We start from the raw sequence: 14,380 nt of genomic DNA, 5'->3' as shown, positions 1-14,380 counted from the left end.
AATTATACTCTTTCTAGTTTGCCTCTTAAAAAACTTTTGATTTTTATGCTTGCGTGAACTAGATTTTTTTTTTTCTTCTCTTAGAAATGTCACATTTTCACCAAAGTGCTTGTGGTAGTGTCATGAGCCCTGATCAGAATTCTTTTATTTTGACTACTCATGAGATTGACATTACTTTAAAAAAAAACAAAAACAAAAACTCAGGAAGACGTGTAAAACATTGACTGTTGGATTCTTTATGTTCTGAATGTAGGAGCTAGATAAAACTCAAGATGACCTGATGAAACATCAAACCAATATTAGTGAGCTGAAAAGAACCTTTTTAGAAACCTCCACAGACACTGCCATCACGAATGAATGGGAAAAGAGGCTTTCTACCTCCCCCGTGCGACTAGCCGCCAGGCAGGAGGACGCGCCCATGATCGAACCGCTGGTCCCTGAGGAGGTCGGTATTTGGGTGTTGGGGTGTCATTGTCTTCCGGTCGCTAGACGTGCTTCTCTGCAGGGCCCGCCCCTAGGGGACGGAGTCGGCATAGACAGTCCCACCACTTGTCTGCGTATAAACAGAACTGACATACTCAGGGCTCCAGAGAAAAGCTGTGGAGTAGAATGATGTGGCGGCTGAGGAGTGAGGAGTCCCATCTCCGGGTGCTTGGAATGAACAAGGAGGCTCAGGGAAGCTCTAGTGCATGCAAATGGGTTTGTTCTAATGGTGAACCTAGATTTCACAGCTGGAGAAATTGAGATACTGTCTTAATGAACTGACACTTTTTCTGAAAAATGCTTTCTCTGCTGCATTAAGAAATGCCCTGAACACTCATGAGTGTTTCACATCAGTTGCAAGATCAGGCGTAGGGAGATGGTCTAATGTTTGACTCAACACCGATCTGAAGTTGACAGAATTTCGGGACCTGTTTTACTCTGGGACTGCTACACCAGACTTTTACTGGTATAATCCATGTGTGATTCGATTTTAACTGATTTTTTAAAAATATACATAACATTATTTTAACAGGTTTACAATCAGTTTTTATTTGATTTTTTTTTTTAATAGAGAAAGTAGAGGGGCCAGAATGTCTTTCTTAAATACGAGTGCTCCGTGTTGGAAAATTCTGTTTCCAGAATTTAAACAGACTGTGAATTACAGTTACAGACTGTGAGGATTCAGCAGATCCTATCTGGGGGCTCCCATTGAGGGACCCACAAGGGTCAGTGGTGCTCGTCTGTCCCCTATTAGACATCATCTTGCTTTTTCTTTCAAAAGAAGTAGTTTTTTAATAACTGCATCTTTCTAGCATCATGCTGATTAACATTTTTTCTTATCAAGACTCCCTTATCAGAGCGTATTTGTCCAGAAAGCTGAGCTAGAACAGAAGAAAATCAAAACTTGGGCCTTTATGGGAGAAAAATCCTTTAAGCTGTAGTCTACATGCAATGTTTCAGTCCTTGCAGGGAAAAGAATATAATGACACTCATTTTGATCATTTTCTAAACTTCCCTTGAAAGCTACTTATCAAAAGTGACCACAGTCACTATGTTCATGATAATTCTAATCCCAGCTAAAATGTGACAAGGTATATATCCATTTGAATTACTTTGAAAGGGGCCCTTTTATACGGAATAGATGAAAAATAGTGTTACCGAAGTATTCTTGTGGCATTACACACCGTTCCATTCAGATTACCTTAGTAATATATAGTGAGCTAGGAGTAGTGATTATATTCTAAGAAGATCATGTGCATTTACTATTAAAATGGGAATTTTATTTATCCAACTTTCAAATAATGATAAGTATCTATACTTATATACTTAATAGCAGATAAGTAGCAAGGATGCCCCAGAGCATCGCTCTCTTGACTTCGGAACATAGACAAACCCATATACAGGGCCCACCAAACAGGAAGGATAGATGTCTGGTCCGTGAAGGCCTCTGGGTATGTTTCTGTCCACAGATACTTCCCATGACAGTCTTTGATGATGCCCCTAGGCTGAGTCTATGTTAGAGGTATATGCCCTTGTGGTCACTTGAATACTGAAATTTTCCAAATTCCAGCCATAATGCAATACCCATTAGCACTTTCACAGTGCCAAGTATCAGCCTTTTTGTTGACGCAGGTGGCAGTCTTACAGCACGGAAGCTTAGCACGGCTGAGCCTCCCAATTCACGGATTCTGTAGCTGCACATTCACCTACTTGCTGAAATTCACCATAACCCTAAAATCAGCCTTAAGGACACTTTCCCAGTCATCTGCAGATGGACACAGAGTGGTGAAAACTTGGTGTCTCAACCATGCACGTTCCAAGCTATGGTTGCCCAAGGCCTACCTGTTTCAGTTCTCATACTGTACACAAATGGGCTTTTGAGGCCTATTTGGTGCCACGTTTCTGTGTCTCCATGGGTGATTTTGCTGTTTCAGATGACGCCCAGACCTACAGGCCGGAAGTATGAGCTAGTGTTCCTAAAAGCACAAGAAAGCTGTCATGTGCCTTTAGGGAAAATATATGTGTTAGAGAAATCTCATGCAAGAATAAGTTAGAGTGCTGTGGCCATGACTTCAATGTTAACAGATCAATAATATGTATTAAATAAGGAGTCTTTAAACAAAAACATACAAAACAAAGTTTTGTATATTGAACCATTGATGACGATATCATGACCAGAGGCTCACAAGAGCCCTCACCATGTGTTTCCCATAAAATCAGTGGTTCAGTCTCCTCTAACTCACTGTTGATGGGGATTTTATGGAACGTAACTACCACGAATGACTGGAATCAGCTCTGCTTGTGCATTTGTCTGCTTTCTAATCCAGCTCTGCTCTTGCAAGTCAGGTTTTGCATGGGCCTCGAATTGGGAAACAATCAATCAATCAAACAAAAACCATTCACCATGATCTTCTGGTTATGGAGATGGAGACTTATCTTTCATTCTCTGAATCTGACTTCTGTGACTTTCCATCCAGGCCTTGGGGTGTAATTCCATGTGCATATGAAAATGACCTATAGGAAGTTTTAAACTTTTTTTTTTTTAAAGATTTTATTTATTTATTCGACAGACAAAGATCAGAAGTAGGCAGAGAGGCAGGCAGAGAGAGGAGGAAGCAGGCTCCCTGTGGAGCAGAGAGCCTGATGCGGGGCTCGATCCCAGGACCCTGGGATCATGACCTGAGCTGAAAGCAGAGGCTTTAACCTACTGAGCCACCCAGGTGCCCCTATAGGAAGTTTTAAAAATATTGAGGCCTGGGATCTGTTAAATCAGAGATTGATTTCCTTTGTCTGAGCTGCACTCCTACATAGTACTATTACTTAAAAGCTCTCCAGGTAATTCTAACGCACCTCCCAGTTGAGAACGCCTGGCGCAGAGAGAGGCAAGCGTCAAGGCTCTGCACAAATCCCTAATCCCCTGGGAGTGAGTCATAACTGTACATTTTGCATGCCGGTATAAGGGCCTTGCTTCCCAATTACGATATTCTGATGAGTGTTGAACTAAAAATGTGTGGAGCATACAGCTAACTCTCTTCTAACCCGTGATGAAAGTAAACATTTCAGTTATCAGCCTTTCTTGTTATCAGCATCTCTTCACTTTAGCTGAACAAACCGAATTGAGGTTGACCATCTATAGGCTTTTAAGATCTATCCCTTATGTTACCCTTTTCTCTCAGCGGACATACACAGTTCAGATGCAGACAGTGTTGATACTTTCGTTATAGACAAACAACTTTGAAATTAGTTGATGTCAGATAACAGGATGTGCTAAAAACCACTGTTTTCCTGCTATTACTATTATTATTATTTTGGGCTTTCATCTTAGGGATAATATTTAGCTCAGTGATTATAATTAGAGGCCTGGCAGTGATATTCTGAAAAGTACCTATAATCTTGACCTTTCCTTCCTGTTTCTTATTTCTCTGTGAGAAAGAGGCTGCAATTGAAAGTAAAACAAACAAAACAAGACAAAAATCCGTATTTAATGATTCCATGTGGTACATTTTGTCTTTTTCCAATACCTTTCTCCAAAAGGTATTTCCCCCTCAGAAATCTCTTACTTTCTCTTCATCAAAAAAGGGGCATAGGAGAACAATGCTATCAAAATTTGCCAGTGGGTTCTTCAGGAGAATTTACAAACGTTTATAGGCGGACTATTAAAGGGAGTACCGATAAGTTTGTACACACATAGGAATAGTAAATAACTCTCATTAAATTGTATTGTTTACAATAAGATTTATTTTAAAAGCTCTTTCCTCCTAGAAACTTTGGGCTTTCTGTTAGGATTTTTTAGATTACTTGTCCTAAATCCCCTTTCACTCAGTATTCTATGGAGCTGGATGCTATACACAGAGATCGACGCAGCAGCTAGTATATTGCCACTTGAATTTTTCCTACTTACTACTGAAAGAAGTGATAAAAAGTAGATAAAAGGGAGAAGCTGGTTGCTAACACAGCATATTTACTTTTCAACGTTTCTTTTTTTTTTTTTTTAAGATTTTATTTATTTATCTGACAGAGATCACAAGTAGGCAGAGAGAGAGAGAGGAAGGGAAGCAGGCTCCCCGCTGAGCAGAGAGCCAGATGCGGGGCTCGATCCCAGGACCCTGGGATCATGACCTGAGCTGAAGGCAGAGGCTTTAACCCACTGAGCCACCCAGGCGCCCCACTTTTCAACGTTTCTTAATGTTCCGTGTGAAAGCATGACTTTGAGTACTTAATTTTTCACAAAGATATTTTGAAGTTGACTTTTTAAAGTTACTTGCCATCTTATAAAAGTTCAAATGAAGCTATGAATTTTGAGTATACTTTGTGGAATAAGAAAGGAATAGATCGAGGTCTGACTGGGTTTACTCAAGCTAGTAGCTGAAGGCAGTGGCCCGTGTGCATCTCCTCGCCCGGGATGAAGCCCCCTTTGGTGGGGAATGCAGCCAGGTGTTTGTCAGATGTAGGAGTGAGGGGTTTTTATCTCACTTAATTTTTTTTTTTAAATCTTCACATTTTCTTCTATTCCTCATGTCTACGGCTTTGCACATGACTGGCCTGGACACTGTGTGAATGCCAAGGAGCTTTCTATTTGCTCTTGCGTGTTTTGTGTTTACGGAAGTGGGAAACGTGTCGAGTCAAACACTGGAGCTTCAGAAACTAACCTGTTACTTTGGGGAGGTGATCATGAAGCATTGAAATGGTTTCCGACCACTTTTCAAATTCATAAGCAATAATTCACTTCTTCAGAAAGAGATGAATGACTGTTAATACGTACGACACAGTAAAAGAACTCTCTTCCTAACTTGCCTTTTTTTGGAAACTGTCTACTTCCTCTTCTCCAACCCAACCCCCTCTATCCAAACAGACCAAAGAAGAAAGAGACATTTCTGAAAAACTTATATTTTTGCAGCAAGGAAGCTCTCCATTCCTTGAGTCTCAGGTAAAAGACAAACATAAAGGAATTGCCCAGAAGAGAATTGCTCTTCCGATTTTACTGTCATTGAAATGTCTGTAGCTTTTACTTTCCTTTTTACATTTACCTCGCTTAAAACGAAGGTAGGTGTGTCACGTTTGCTTGGATTCTGGGGAGGGGAAAAGGGAATTTTCTTACTTTATTTATCAATTAGCCATCATTCCTTGATGGGTCTTGCTCTACTGTGATATCTGTGTTTGCTCACGGAAGCATTATGGTGATGCTTTCTAATATTATATTTGGACTTTTTACTCTCTGTTTTACCTATAGAGTGATACTAATTTAGATGACCTTGACTGATGTTGAAAGTTCTGAACTCTTACTGGTTTTCCCACTAGCCGAGTCTGATACAGAAAATGCAGGAAGGAGACTCTACGGGCTCTGTGGTTACCTCTCGCCAAATCATTTTCCAGAAAACTGTCCCATCGACCCTAGAGGTTATTTTTCACTTCATTTCCTTTAATCCAGCACCAGCATGTAAACCGATCTGTAATTACTGTTCTTAAGGCACACGCATTTCAAGATTCCCGTTTTTAGGCTAAGATAAATAGGCAAGTAGAAAACGCTGTAGCTTAAAACATAAATCAGGGTGCTCACCTGCCCCTGGTTTCTCGTCCCCTCATGATCTGTTAGAGTAGTCCACAGCCTGTTCTCATCCTGGTAGCCTTCTCAAATACAAGTTTCTTAACTCACTTCTTCTGCTGTATCAGAACTAAGTACTGAGGAAAGTGGCAAGGAAACTATTCAGATAATGAACTTCGCTTGTAAATACGATTGGAACACAGTACAGACCACTATGAGCTATTGATAAGAGGCTCCAACAATGCCCCAGTGGTAGGAGGTACTTCTCGGCTGTGCCTTGAGTAGGGCACGCTCAGTGTTTATTGGATAGTAGGTGCTGTAGTGAGTTCGATCCCCCAAAGGAGGAAATAGAATTTACAAACAAAATGGTTTTCATGGAAATTCACGGGATGCTGGCAAGTTCTTTGTGAAAACAGCAGATATGAAGTGCAGTATTATACATGTCCTGGAAAACGGTCTTTTTGTGCCCATACAAGCTAAATGACTTGTACAGCAGCTTCAGTAATATCATTTCATCTTGAAATGTAGAATGATCAGATGCTTAGCATAAGGTCAGATAGAATCTGGCAAACATTTACCCTCAAGGTACGCTCCCGTTTAAAGAAATCTGCAATTACAACTCTACATGCAGACTGTGTTCCAAGTTGAAGGTTAGGGTTTGTAAATTTCAGATAAGAAGAGCTTTGCGACCATAATCATTAGACATTAACACTAGCCCCGTGCGGTCACATCGCAATGTAGCTTTTGCCCTGGTTTTCTTAAAGGATTCTTATTTTAGAAATGAGACCATCAGAATTTCTAATTTAGCTTTTATATTTCAAATATAGGGCACAGAGGATTGGGTTATTGTAGACAAAGTACCCACTGAGGTAGTTGACGGTGATTCGAGAAAGATTGTGACTTACAAGGTGGTGACCGTGAGCAGTAGAAGCGGTGACATCCCCGCTGATCTGTTAAGATCCGGTGCCCTTGAAATGCAGAGCTTCGATGACTTGGCCCGGGAAATGCAGTTGAGAGGAGAAAGCAAACAGAAAATATACACTCTGGGCAAATCCTATGACACAGTATCTGGGAAGATCGTTACCATGACTGGAAAAGCCAAGGAGGGGGAGAAGGGAGTGCAGCCCTGCAGTCTAGAAGCCTTTCAGAAAACAGACAGAGGATTGTCAGAGTCCGTGAAGGTCACTCCAGTCATGGCCGATTACGAGGTCCTGGATGCCGTCCCTGATGAGAAATCCAAAAGGGGACCTGAGGTCCACACCCCCAAACGGAAATTGTCTGAATCCCTGGCTCCCATCCAGGAAGCCGAGTCCCGGCGGCCAAGCCCCGAGGAAGAAGAGCTACAGAAAGCCCCGATGCTGGGCCAGGACACAGGGTCCCACGCGGGGCTGGACAGCGTACGCCTCAGCAGGACGGAGCTGCTGCCTGAGGGCGAGGTCTTGAAAGTGGGGCTCTTTGGTCCCAGGCGGAAGAGCCTGTCTGAGTGGAGATACTCCCAGGAGCCGGCCGTCACCGTGGCCACTGCTCATTACGTTACCGAGTCAGCCACGTCCCGAGTTGTGGTAACAAGTGCCTTTCGTTTGGGCCACCGTTTCAGATTCCAGCATGACGTTTTTTTGAGGCAGTGCCCTTCCACCCTCAACTTTTCTGTTCCACTTGCTGTTTGGCTTTATGTTGAAAGCAGCCGACCCAAGCTTTTTAATTTTTTTCATGGTCAGACAATACTGCGCAGTCCAGTATGAGCATTAAAACACTTTCCGTTTTATTTCCAGCTCCCCGATCCCGAGATGTGGTAGTGCTGCTGGGGCTTGCAATGAAGGGAGAATGGTCTGCTTAAACCAGCACCACCCATATCCTAATAACTCTCTCCGCTTTACCAAACAAGAGCTCATGGTCACCTCAGTCTGCTATTTTATTTCCCATTCTTTTCTGTTTCCAAAATCTGTATGGTAGATGCCCACCTCCCTCCTCCCGCCTTCCTCCCCTACAGTTTTGTCTAACCGGCTGTGAATGTGAATGTGCCCGCCTATGTTCCTGTCTCTGTGCTTGACTGTCCCTTTTTTTGTTCACTCAGACTAAACAGTCTTCTGCTGAAAAGCTCATGGATGGCTCTGAAATCTTCAGTTTATTAGAGTCTGCAAGAAAACCAACAGAATTCATAGGAGGGGTTACTTCTACTTCTCAAAGCTGGGTTCAGGTGGCCAATTGCTTCCTCTTTGGTGTTCCTGACACTGCCTAGTTGCCTTTCTTTATGCCTTTTTGGTGTGTGCACGGAGGTGTGGGTGCGTGCGTGAGTGCGTGCGTGCGTGCATGCGTGTGTGTTTTGCATCCAAATGGCTTTGCCTTAAACACCTCAGAGTTCTCTTTGGTGGTTTTCCTTTAGTGCCTGCTTGGCATAGCTGTCATGTGCCTTTCGTTGCATCCCTAGAACTTACTTCAAATATTCAAAAGGCAGTCATGTTGAAAAAGTTACATAGCATTTAATTTTTTTAAGCATTTTATGTCATCCGTTAGGTCTCAGAAAGCTGCCACAACTGATGGGAACACGCTACAATGCTTTCATTTTGTTTTGTTTTCATTGCATTTTATCTGCATCCTGTTTCATTTGCGGCTATCCCGACACAGCAACAGAGGCTCGATTGGGGGTGTGGGGGGTAGTGTCAGGGCAGGGGGCACGCATCCGAGATCCTGGTGGGAGGAATGAAAGCTAATTTATATTTTCTGTAAGCATTTCTGGTCATAAGCACTTCACACTGGCTTTAAGCACCCTGGTGAGTCGCTGCTTTGGTTTTGATCTTTGTGGTTTGACCTTCGGTTTGTGGAAGGTCACCCTGACACTGCAGTCCTTTTTCATGCAGAAAACGGAAACCAAGACGGGGTCCAGCAAGACCGAGACGGAAACAAGCCAGCACCCCGAACCACTTAGCACCGAGAAGGTTGTGCAGGAAACCGTGTTGGTGGAGGAAAGACATGTGATGAATGTGCATGCGAGTGGGGATGCTTCTTATGCAGCTGGAGATGACGTGGATGCTGCAGCCCAGGCAGCATCTGCCGACGCTTCTAGCTTAAAAGGGAAGGAGGGCTCTGCTCTGATGGAGGGGGCTAAGGAGGAGAAGGGGAAGGTGGCCGATAAAGCTGTCCTCGAGCAGGAAGAGACGGCCACTGCCTCCCACGAGCCAGAGGAGCAGCAGAGTGCAACAGTCCACGTTTCTGAAACTTGGGAACAAAAACCTCATTTTGAGGTAACTAGCAGTTGACGTTCCTTTCGGCACTGATGTAAACTGATCTGTGAGTCCCTGAAATTTGGTTAAGCATAAAGGGGGAGCTAAGTTTAACTTTCTGCCTTTTCCAAGTGCAGTTTGTTTCTCCTCTTATTTCCCTCTTGCATGGCAATAGGGTCTCCATGCTGGTTTCCATCTTTGGGGGTCCCATGCAAACATGTTCAATGATGATTGATAATGTGCAGCTCCAGGAAATGGTTCCTACCTTTGTTGTAATTATTGGGAGTAAACCCAGGGACTGCATGGCCAGCCATAATAGTAGAAAATTTGATAAATTTATTTTTGATCGATGTACTTCACCAGAAGGACCGAAAACCATGCTTGCCCCAGTACCAAATGCCAGAACTTTGTTCTTTATCTCTTTTACTGAGATTCCTGAAGTATATGGAGGGGGGAGGGGTGGTTAATGTCTTCATATTTGTTCCTTCTTTCTAAGAAGTTATTAAATAAAAGGCAAATTGATGATTTTTGATCTGTTAGTTTAGGCAAAAGAGGAGGGGGGTCATTAAAAGAGTTTCTTCAACATGTCCTCCAAAATGCTTTCCTTTACCTGGAACATCCCATGTTTAAAAACAAACAAACAAAAAAAAGTCTATGGAATTTTGAAAGACTGACCTGGTGTCTGCCTCATTCCTCAACTTACCCTCCCCATGTTATACATAAACATTTATTTCATACTAACCTGTGCTTATCCATACCCACTGCAGGGTGGGGGGGGGTGCACCAAAATCATGTCTTTGTGCAAACTGTAATAGCATCTCTACCTACTTCCCATTGGCCCAGTCATCAACTGTGAAGACAGAAACCATCAGTTTTGGCAGTGTTTCACCAGGAGGCGTAAAGCTAGAAATTTCTACCAAGGAAGTGCCAGTCGTTCACACGGAAACAAAAACCATCACATATGAATCATCCCAGGTAAGAAGTCTATGAAGGCCAGAGCCCTGGCACTTTGTTTTTCCCCTTTAATGGCTGCTGCATTTAACTATAGCTCATGATATTTAGTTTGTGAGACTCAGAGGACCCAGCAGCCAAACGGTGTCTATCAAGTGTGATAACGGTAGTAATTACAACTTTATTACTGGTCCGGAAGCCTCAGGTGACTTGAACAGGTCTCCATATATCTCAGAATATGGAACAAGGCTCAGGAACCTATTTCCCTAGCCAGAGATATGGGAAAATACGAGCTCAGCAGACCCTACTCACATTTCTCAAGTCCCGGTTTTTTTAACAATGGTTAATTCTAGCCACGTTCAGGGTCATCTGTCCCGAGAGCCACAGCTCCCGAGTGTGGCGTGAACTGCACGGTGACTGTGGGAGATGACTGAATCACGGTGATGCCCCGACCTAACGAAGTATTTGAGTGTGGCGTCTGTTCCTTCCCTTTGTAGGTTGATGCTGGTGCTGACTTGGAGCCAGGCGTGCTCATGAGCGCACAGACGATCACATCTGAAACCACCAGCACCACGACCACCACCCACATCACCAAAGTAAGTGGAGCGGGAGCAGACAAAAGGAAGTCATTTACACGGAGCTATTTCCCAGTTGGGCTGTACAGGCAGTTACGTGACTATCCGGAGGCCCAGATAGCTATGTTAGAGCTTTCACGCTCAGTCCGTTTATGGGGCATTTGCCCCTATGTGCTCATTTTTTTAGGAACATGCATTCTGATACCCTTTGCTTAAATGGAACTCCAGTCCTTGGCATATGGTAGGTGTTCCAGAAACACTGGCCGGCCACACCCAAAGGACTCTTGAGAGCTACGCTTCTGAAATTAACGATTTTAAATAACTGCCAAAGAATTGTTTCAACTCTTAATGAGTGCCATTAGTTAAAACTCTGTTAGGGTTTCCGGCCATCGCCCCCACTGAAGAAGGATTGTTCCTCCCGGTGGGTATATTTGTAACACTTGTCCGTCCCTCGCAGACTGTGAAAGGAGGCATTTCAGAGACGAGAATTGAGAAGCGGATAGTCATCACAGGAGATGCAGACATTGACCATGACCAGGTAAGTGTGCATGAGGATGGTAAATACCCGGGCAGAGAACCAGAGAGACACTGGTCAGCCCTGCTCTTCCCAGTGTTGTTGTTCTAGTCCATCGTGCCATGTAAACAGTTTTCTGAATTAACTTTTCAGTACGCAACGTACGATTCCTTTTGCGATCATTGTACCTCATTTGTGAATGACGTATATAGATCTAGCTCGTAAGTCTCCACCTCGCTACTGATCATGCATGTTCCACCTCCTTTTTTGTCTTTGCCCTTCTGTGATTTCCTGGGGATAGGCGCTGGCTCAGGCAATTAAAGAGGCCAAAGAGCAGCACCCTGACATGTCAGTGACCAAAGTAGTGGTCCATAAAGAGACAGAGATCACACCGGAAGACGGAGAGGATTGACCCCAGGTAAGAGGCGACGTTGATTCTCTAGGCTTGGCCTTGGCTGGCATGTAGCATGGGGCACTTCCCCGTCCTTCCCGTGCCGCCGCCTCCTCCTTTTTTCTCTCACTGGCATTGGGAGGCTGCTCACCGAGGGGCTGCAGAATTGGTTTGTGGGTGCTGGTTTGTTTCAGATTTGGGAGTTCCACACTGTGGACTTTTTGCATATTCTGCCAGCTAGAGGATCAAGAAAGAAGCAGTCTTTGCTTGCATGGTCTCGCTGGTGTTTCCTTTTCATTCATGCCCTGTGTTCTTCGTTACCCAAATTCAATTCAGGAATCAGATTTGATTTCACTTGCCATGTGGCCTAATCGGAACGAAGGCCACTTTTTTTCTAAAAGATACAATTTGTGTGTTCCAAATACCAGGAAAATAAAGCGTACCCCTTTCTCCTTTTGACAGCAACAATATCCCATTTCACTCTAAGCTTTCTCTGTGGCTGTGTTTGGTTATGCTTCTGTTTATGCTCTCTTTTTGCTTTGTTTCTGAATTTGAAACATGGGCATTCACTTTCATTTTGGATGTCTTATATTTTCTGTGTTCTTTGGGGTGTTTTTTTTTTCTCCTTAGTGTAGCATTATGTCTCGGGAGGAGGCAAAAATGCAGTCTTGTGCTCCTGCTTTTCTCTAGAAAGTGTGTGCATGCCTTTCCAGTGGCTGTTTGGCTGGCATTATGAGCAGATAGCGTCTTCTGTGTGCGCACAGACTTGTTAAGCACACTCACACTCACCTGCTGTGCAAGAACTCACAGGCCCAGAGCATCCCCAGAGGGCTTTGAATGCTGAATGCAACCATTGAACTACTTGCACCCTTGGTTATGTGATGAAAGTCACTTAAATGCTTCACGTGTATAAATGAAATAAAGGAAGTTCTCTAACGTTGGTTTAGGAATTATAGATTGAGTAGCAGTCTCTCTTAAAGAAAAAAATACAAAAGTCACGCATTATTTTCAAATTAAAAATATAATTTGGAAGACAGAAAGCAGCCAAAGGGTTCTCCAGCGAGCTTCAGCCACTTGGGTGGTGGTGTAGTTATGTAAGAGAACGCGTATCATGGACTTGTGCTGGAATTTTACAGTGTGTTGGCAAAAAGTGCATGTAATAACCTGCAAGAAAATTTTGTTTGTGGCCTTAATCTGAGGAAGACTCTCGGGTGTTTTCCAAGGAGTAACGGATCCAATCTCTTTCCTACAGGAATAACTTAGCCTGCACATGAATCCAGTCATGCAAACCGTTAGGAAAACCAGAGCCTATATGGAGTTCCCTCTTCTAACCCAACTGACTTGTATCTGCCCATGGAAAATTTCAATCCAGAAGAACTGACCTTGACCATTAATAAAGACACTGGCAGAGAGATCTTCCCATAATAAAGCAATCCGAATCAGCATCACAAAACTGATATTGCATGAAGCAACGATAAAATTACAAAAGAGTAGCATTTTTAATTTCCACCAAGTGTCTAAGTTTTCAGCTATACCTGCACGTTCATAACCAACAATATAAACCGTGATCTCATGTAACACATAAACAATTCATGCCTTTCATAGTTTATTAAAGTCTAAACAAAAATCGCAATTTCTTAGGTGACAGATCTTTTGTTTACAGACAAATGAAGATTACCCTAAAATGCTAGAAGCTGTCTAGGTCTAATGTGTCAGGTTTATTCCAGATTAGATGTGCCAATAACCGAGTTTATTCAGTAAACAACTTGAATCTTGTACTTGTCTCACCTGGTTTTATTACTCTCACCCATACACAGCAACGACTCTCAATCCTCCAGAAATATTTAATGCTTACAATCCTGCTTTGTGTATCTAATTGAATTCGTTATAAGGTAGTACTGATTTTAGCATATTAATGTGATTTCTTCCTTGTTCGCTTTGGTCTGCGTCCAACCTGGAAAGCTTCCAAGAGTTCCCTAACAAGCCCTAAATATGTAAATTGTCATTATTTGGGGGAAGAAAACCTGTTTCTCTTAGTTTACAATATTATGAAATTTCACTCCAGAAAGATCTGTTGGGCTTCTGTTGCATTGTTTTCTGTCTTCATTTCTTCTTCCTTGTGTTTTTAAGTTGATTTTTCTTCTTTTACTTGAAAAAAAAGTTTTATTTACAAATCTGGTCCATATTTACAATCTAGTTCAGAGCCAAGCCTTAAATTGTACAGAATTTCCACTGTAATTAAACTATTTAGTGTTTAGTTATAAATAGCCTTCAAAAAGATATATTCTCCATTACACTGTCAACTGCATCACACAGCCCATGGTGAATGTATGTTTCTGCATAGCGAAATAAAAATGGTAAATGCATTTAAAGCTGTGATTCTCTGTGTGTAATAATTTCAGTATGGTCTGCGTTTAGCCAAGAGGGTAGCACTTGCATGACGTCAAAGGCCTCATTCATCTGCCTTGTGTAGAGCGTGTCTTTTTACAGGACAAAATGTGTCTGTGGTGACATAGCGTGTGGACCCTTCAAGGTACGGGAGACAAGAAACAGAAGATACACACGTACGTGTTTGGTTACCTAGGAAGGCCTTAAAAAGTACAACTAGTTACCACAGAATCTCATTTTCAGGGTTAGGTTTTTTATGAAGAAAGAGATTCTCCTCTAAACCCAGTGTTTCTGGGCGCTTACAGTCTACCAGAG

General features: G+C 42.7%; 1 protein-coding gene across 2 annotated transcripts in view; it reads left to right on the top strand.

Moving 5' to 3' along the window:
* EPB41L3 (erythrocyte membrane protein band 4.1 like 3) overlaps positions 1-14,054 on the top strand; it is a gene marked incomplete at its 5' end in the record, with an annotated part of 90,685 nt that extends 76,631 nt beyond the window's left edge. The window contains 8 exons of one of the 2 annotated variants that reach the window (XM_080821459.1): positions 254-445; positions 8,100-8,222; positions 8,884-9,267; positions 10,090-10,221; positions 10,695-10,793; positions 11,230-11,310; positions 11,588-11,704; positions 12,930-14,054. In XM_080821459.1, coding sequence (XP_080677585.1) covers positions 254-445; positions 8,100-8,222; positions 8,884-9,267; positions 10,090-10,221; positions 10,695-10,793; positions 11,230-11,310; positions 11,588-11,698 — 1,122 coding nt within the window. In that variant the 3' untranslated portion in view covers positions 11,699-11,704; positions 12,930-14,054. The remainder of the gene's footprint in view (positions 1-253; positions 446-8,099; positions 8,223-8,883; positions 9,268-10,089; positions 10,222-10,694; positions 10,794-11,229; positions 11,311-11,587; positions 11,705-12,929) is intronic. The other variant, XM_080821458.1, reaches the window with a different exon arrangement.
* Positions 14,055-14,380: the final 326 nt, after the last annotated feature.

The sequence above is a fragment of the Martes martes genome (assembly GCF_963455335.1).
Source record: "Martes martes genome assembly, chromosome: 13".
NCBI classification, from domain to species: Eukaryota; Metazoa; Chordata; class Mammalia; order Carnivora; family Mustelidae; genus Martes; species Martes martes.
Note: the sequence above shows the minus strand (reverse complement) of the source record. Positions and strands in the feature narration are given on the sequence as shown.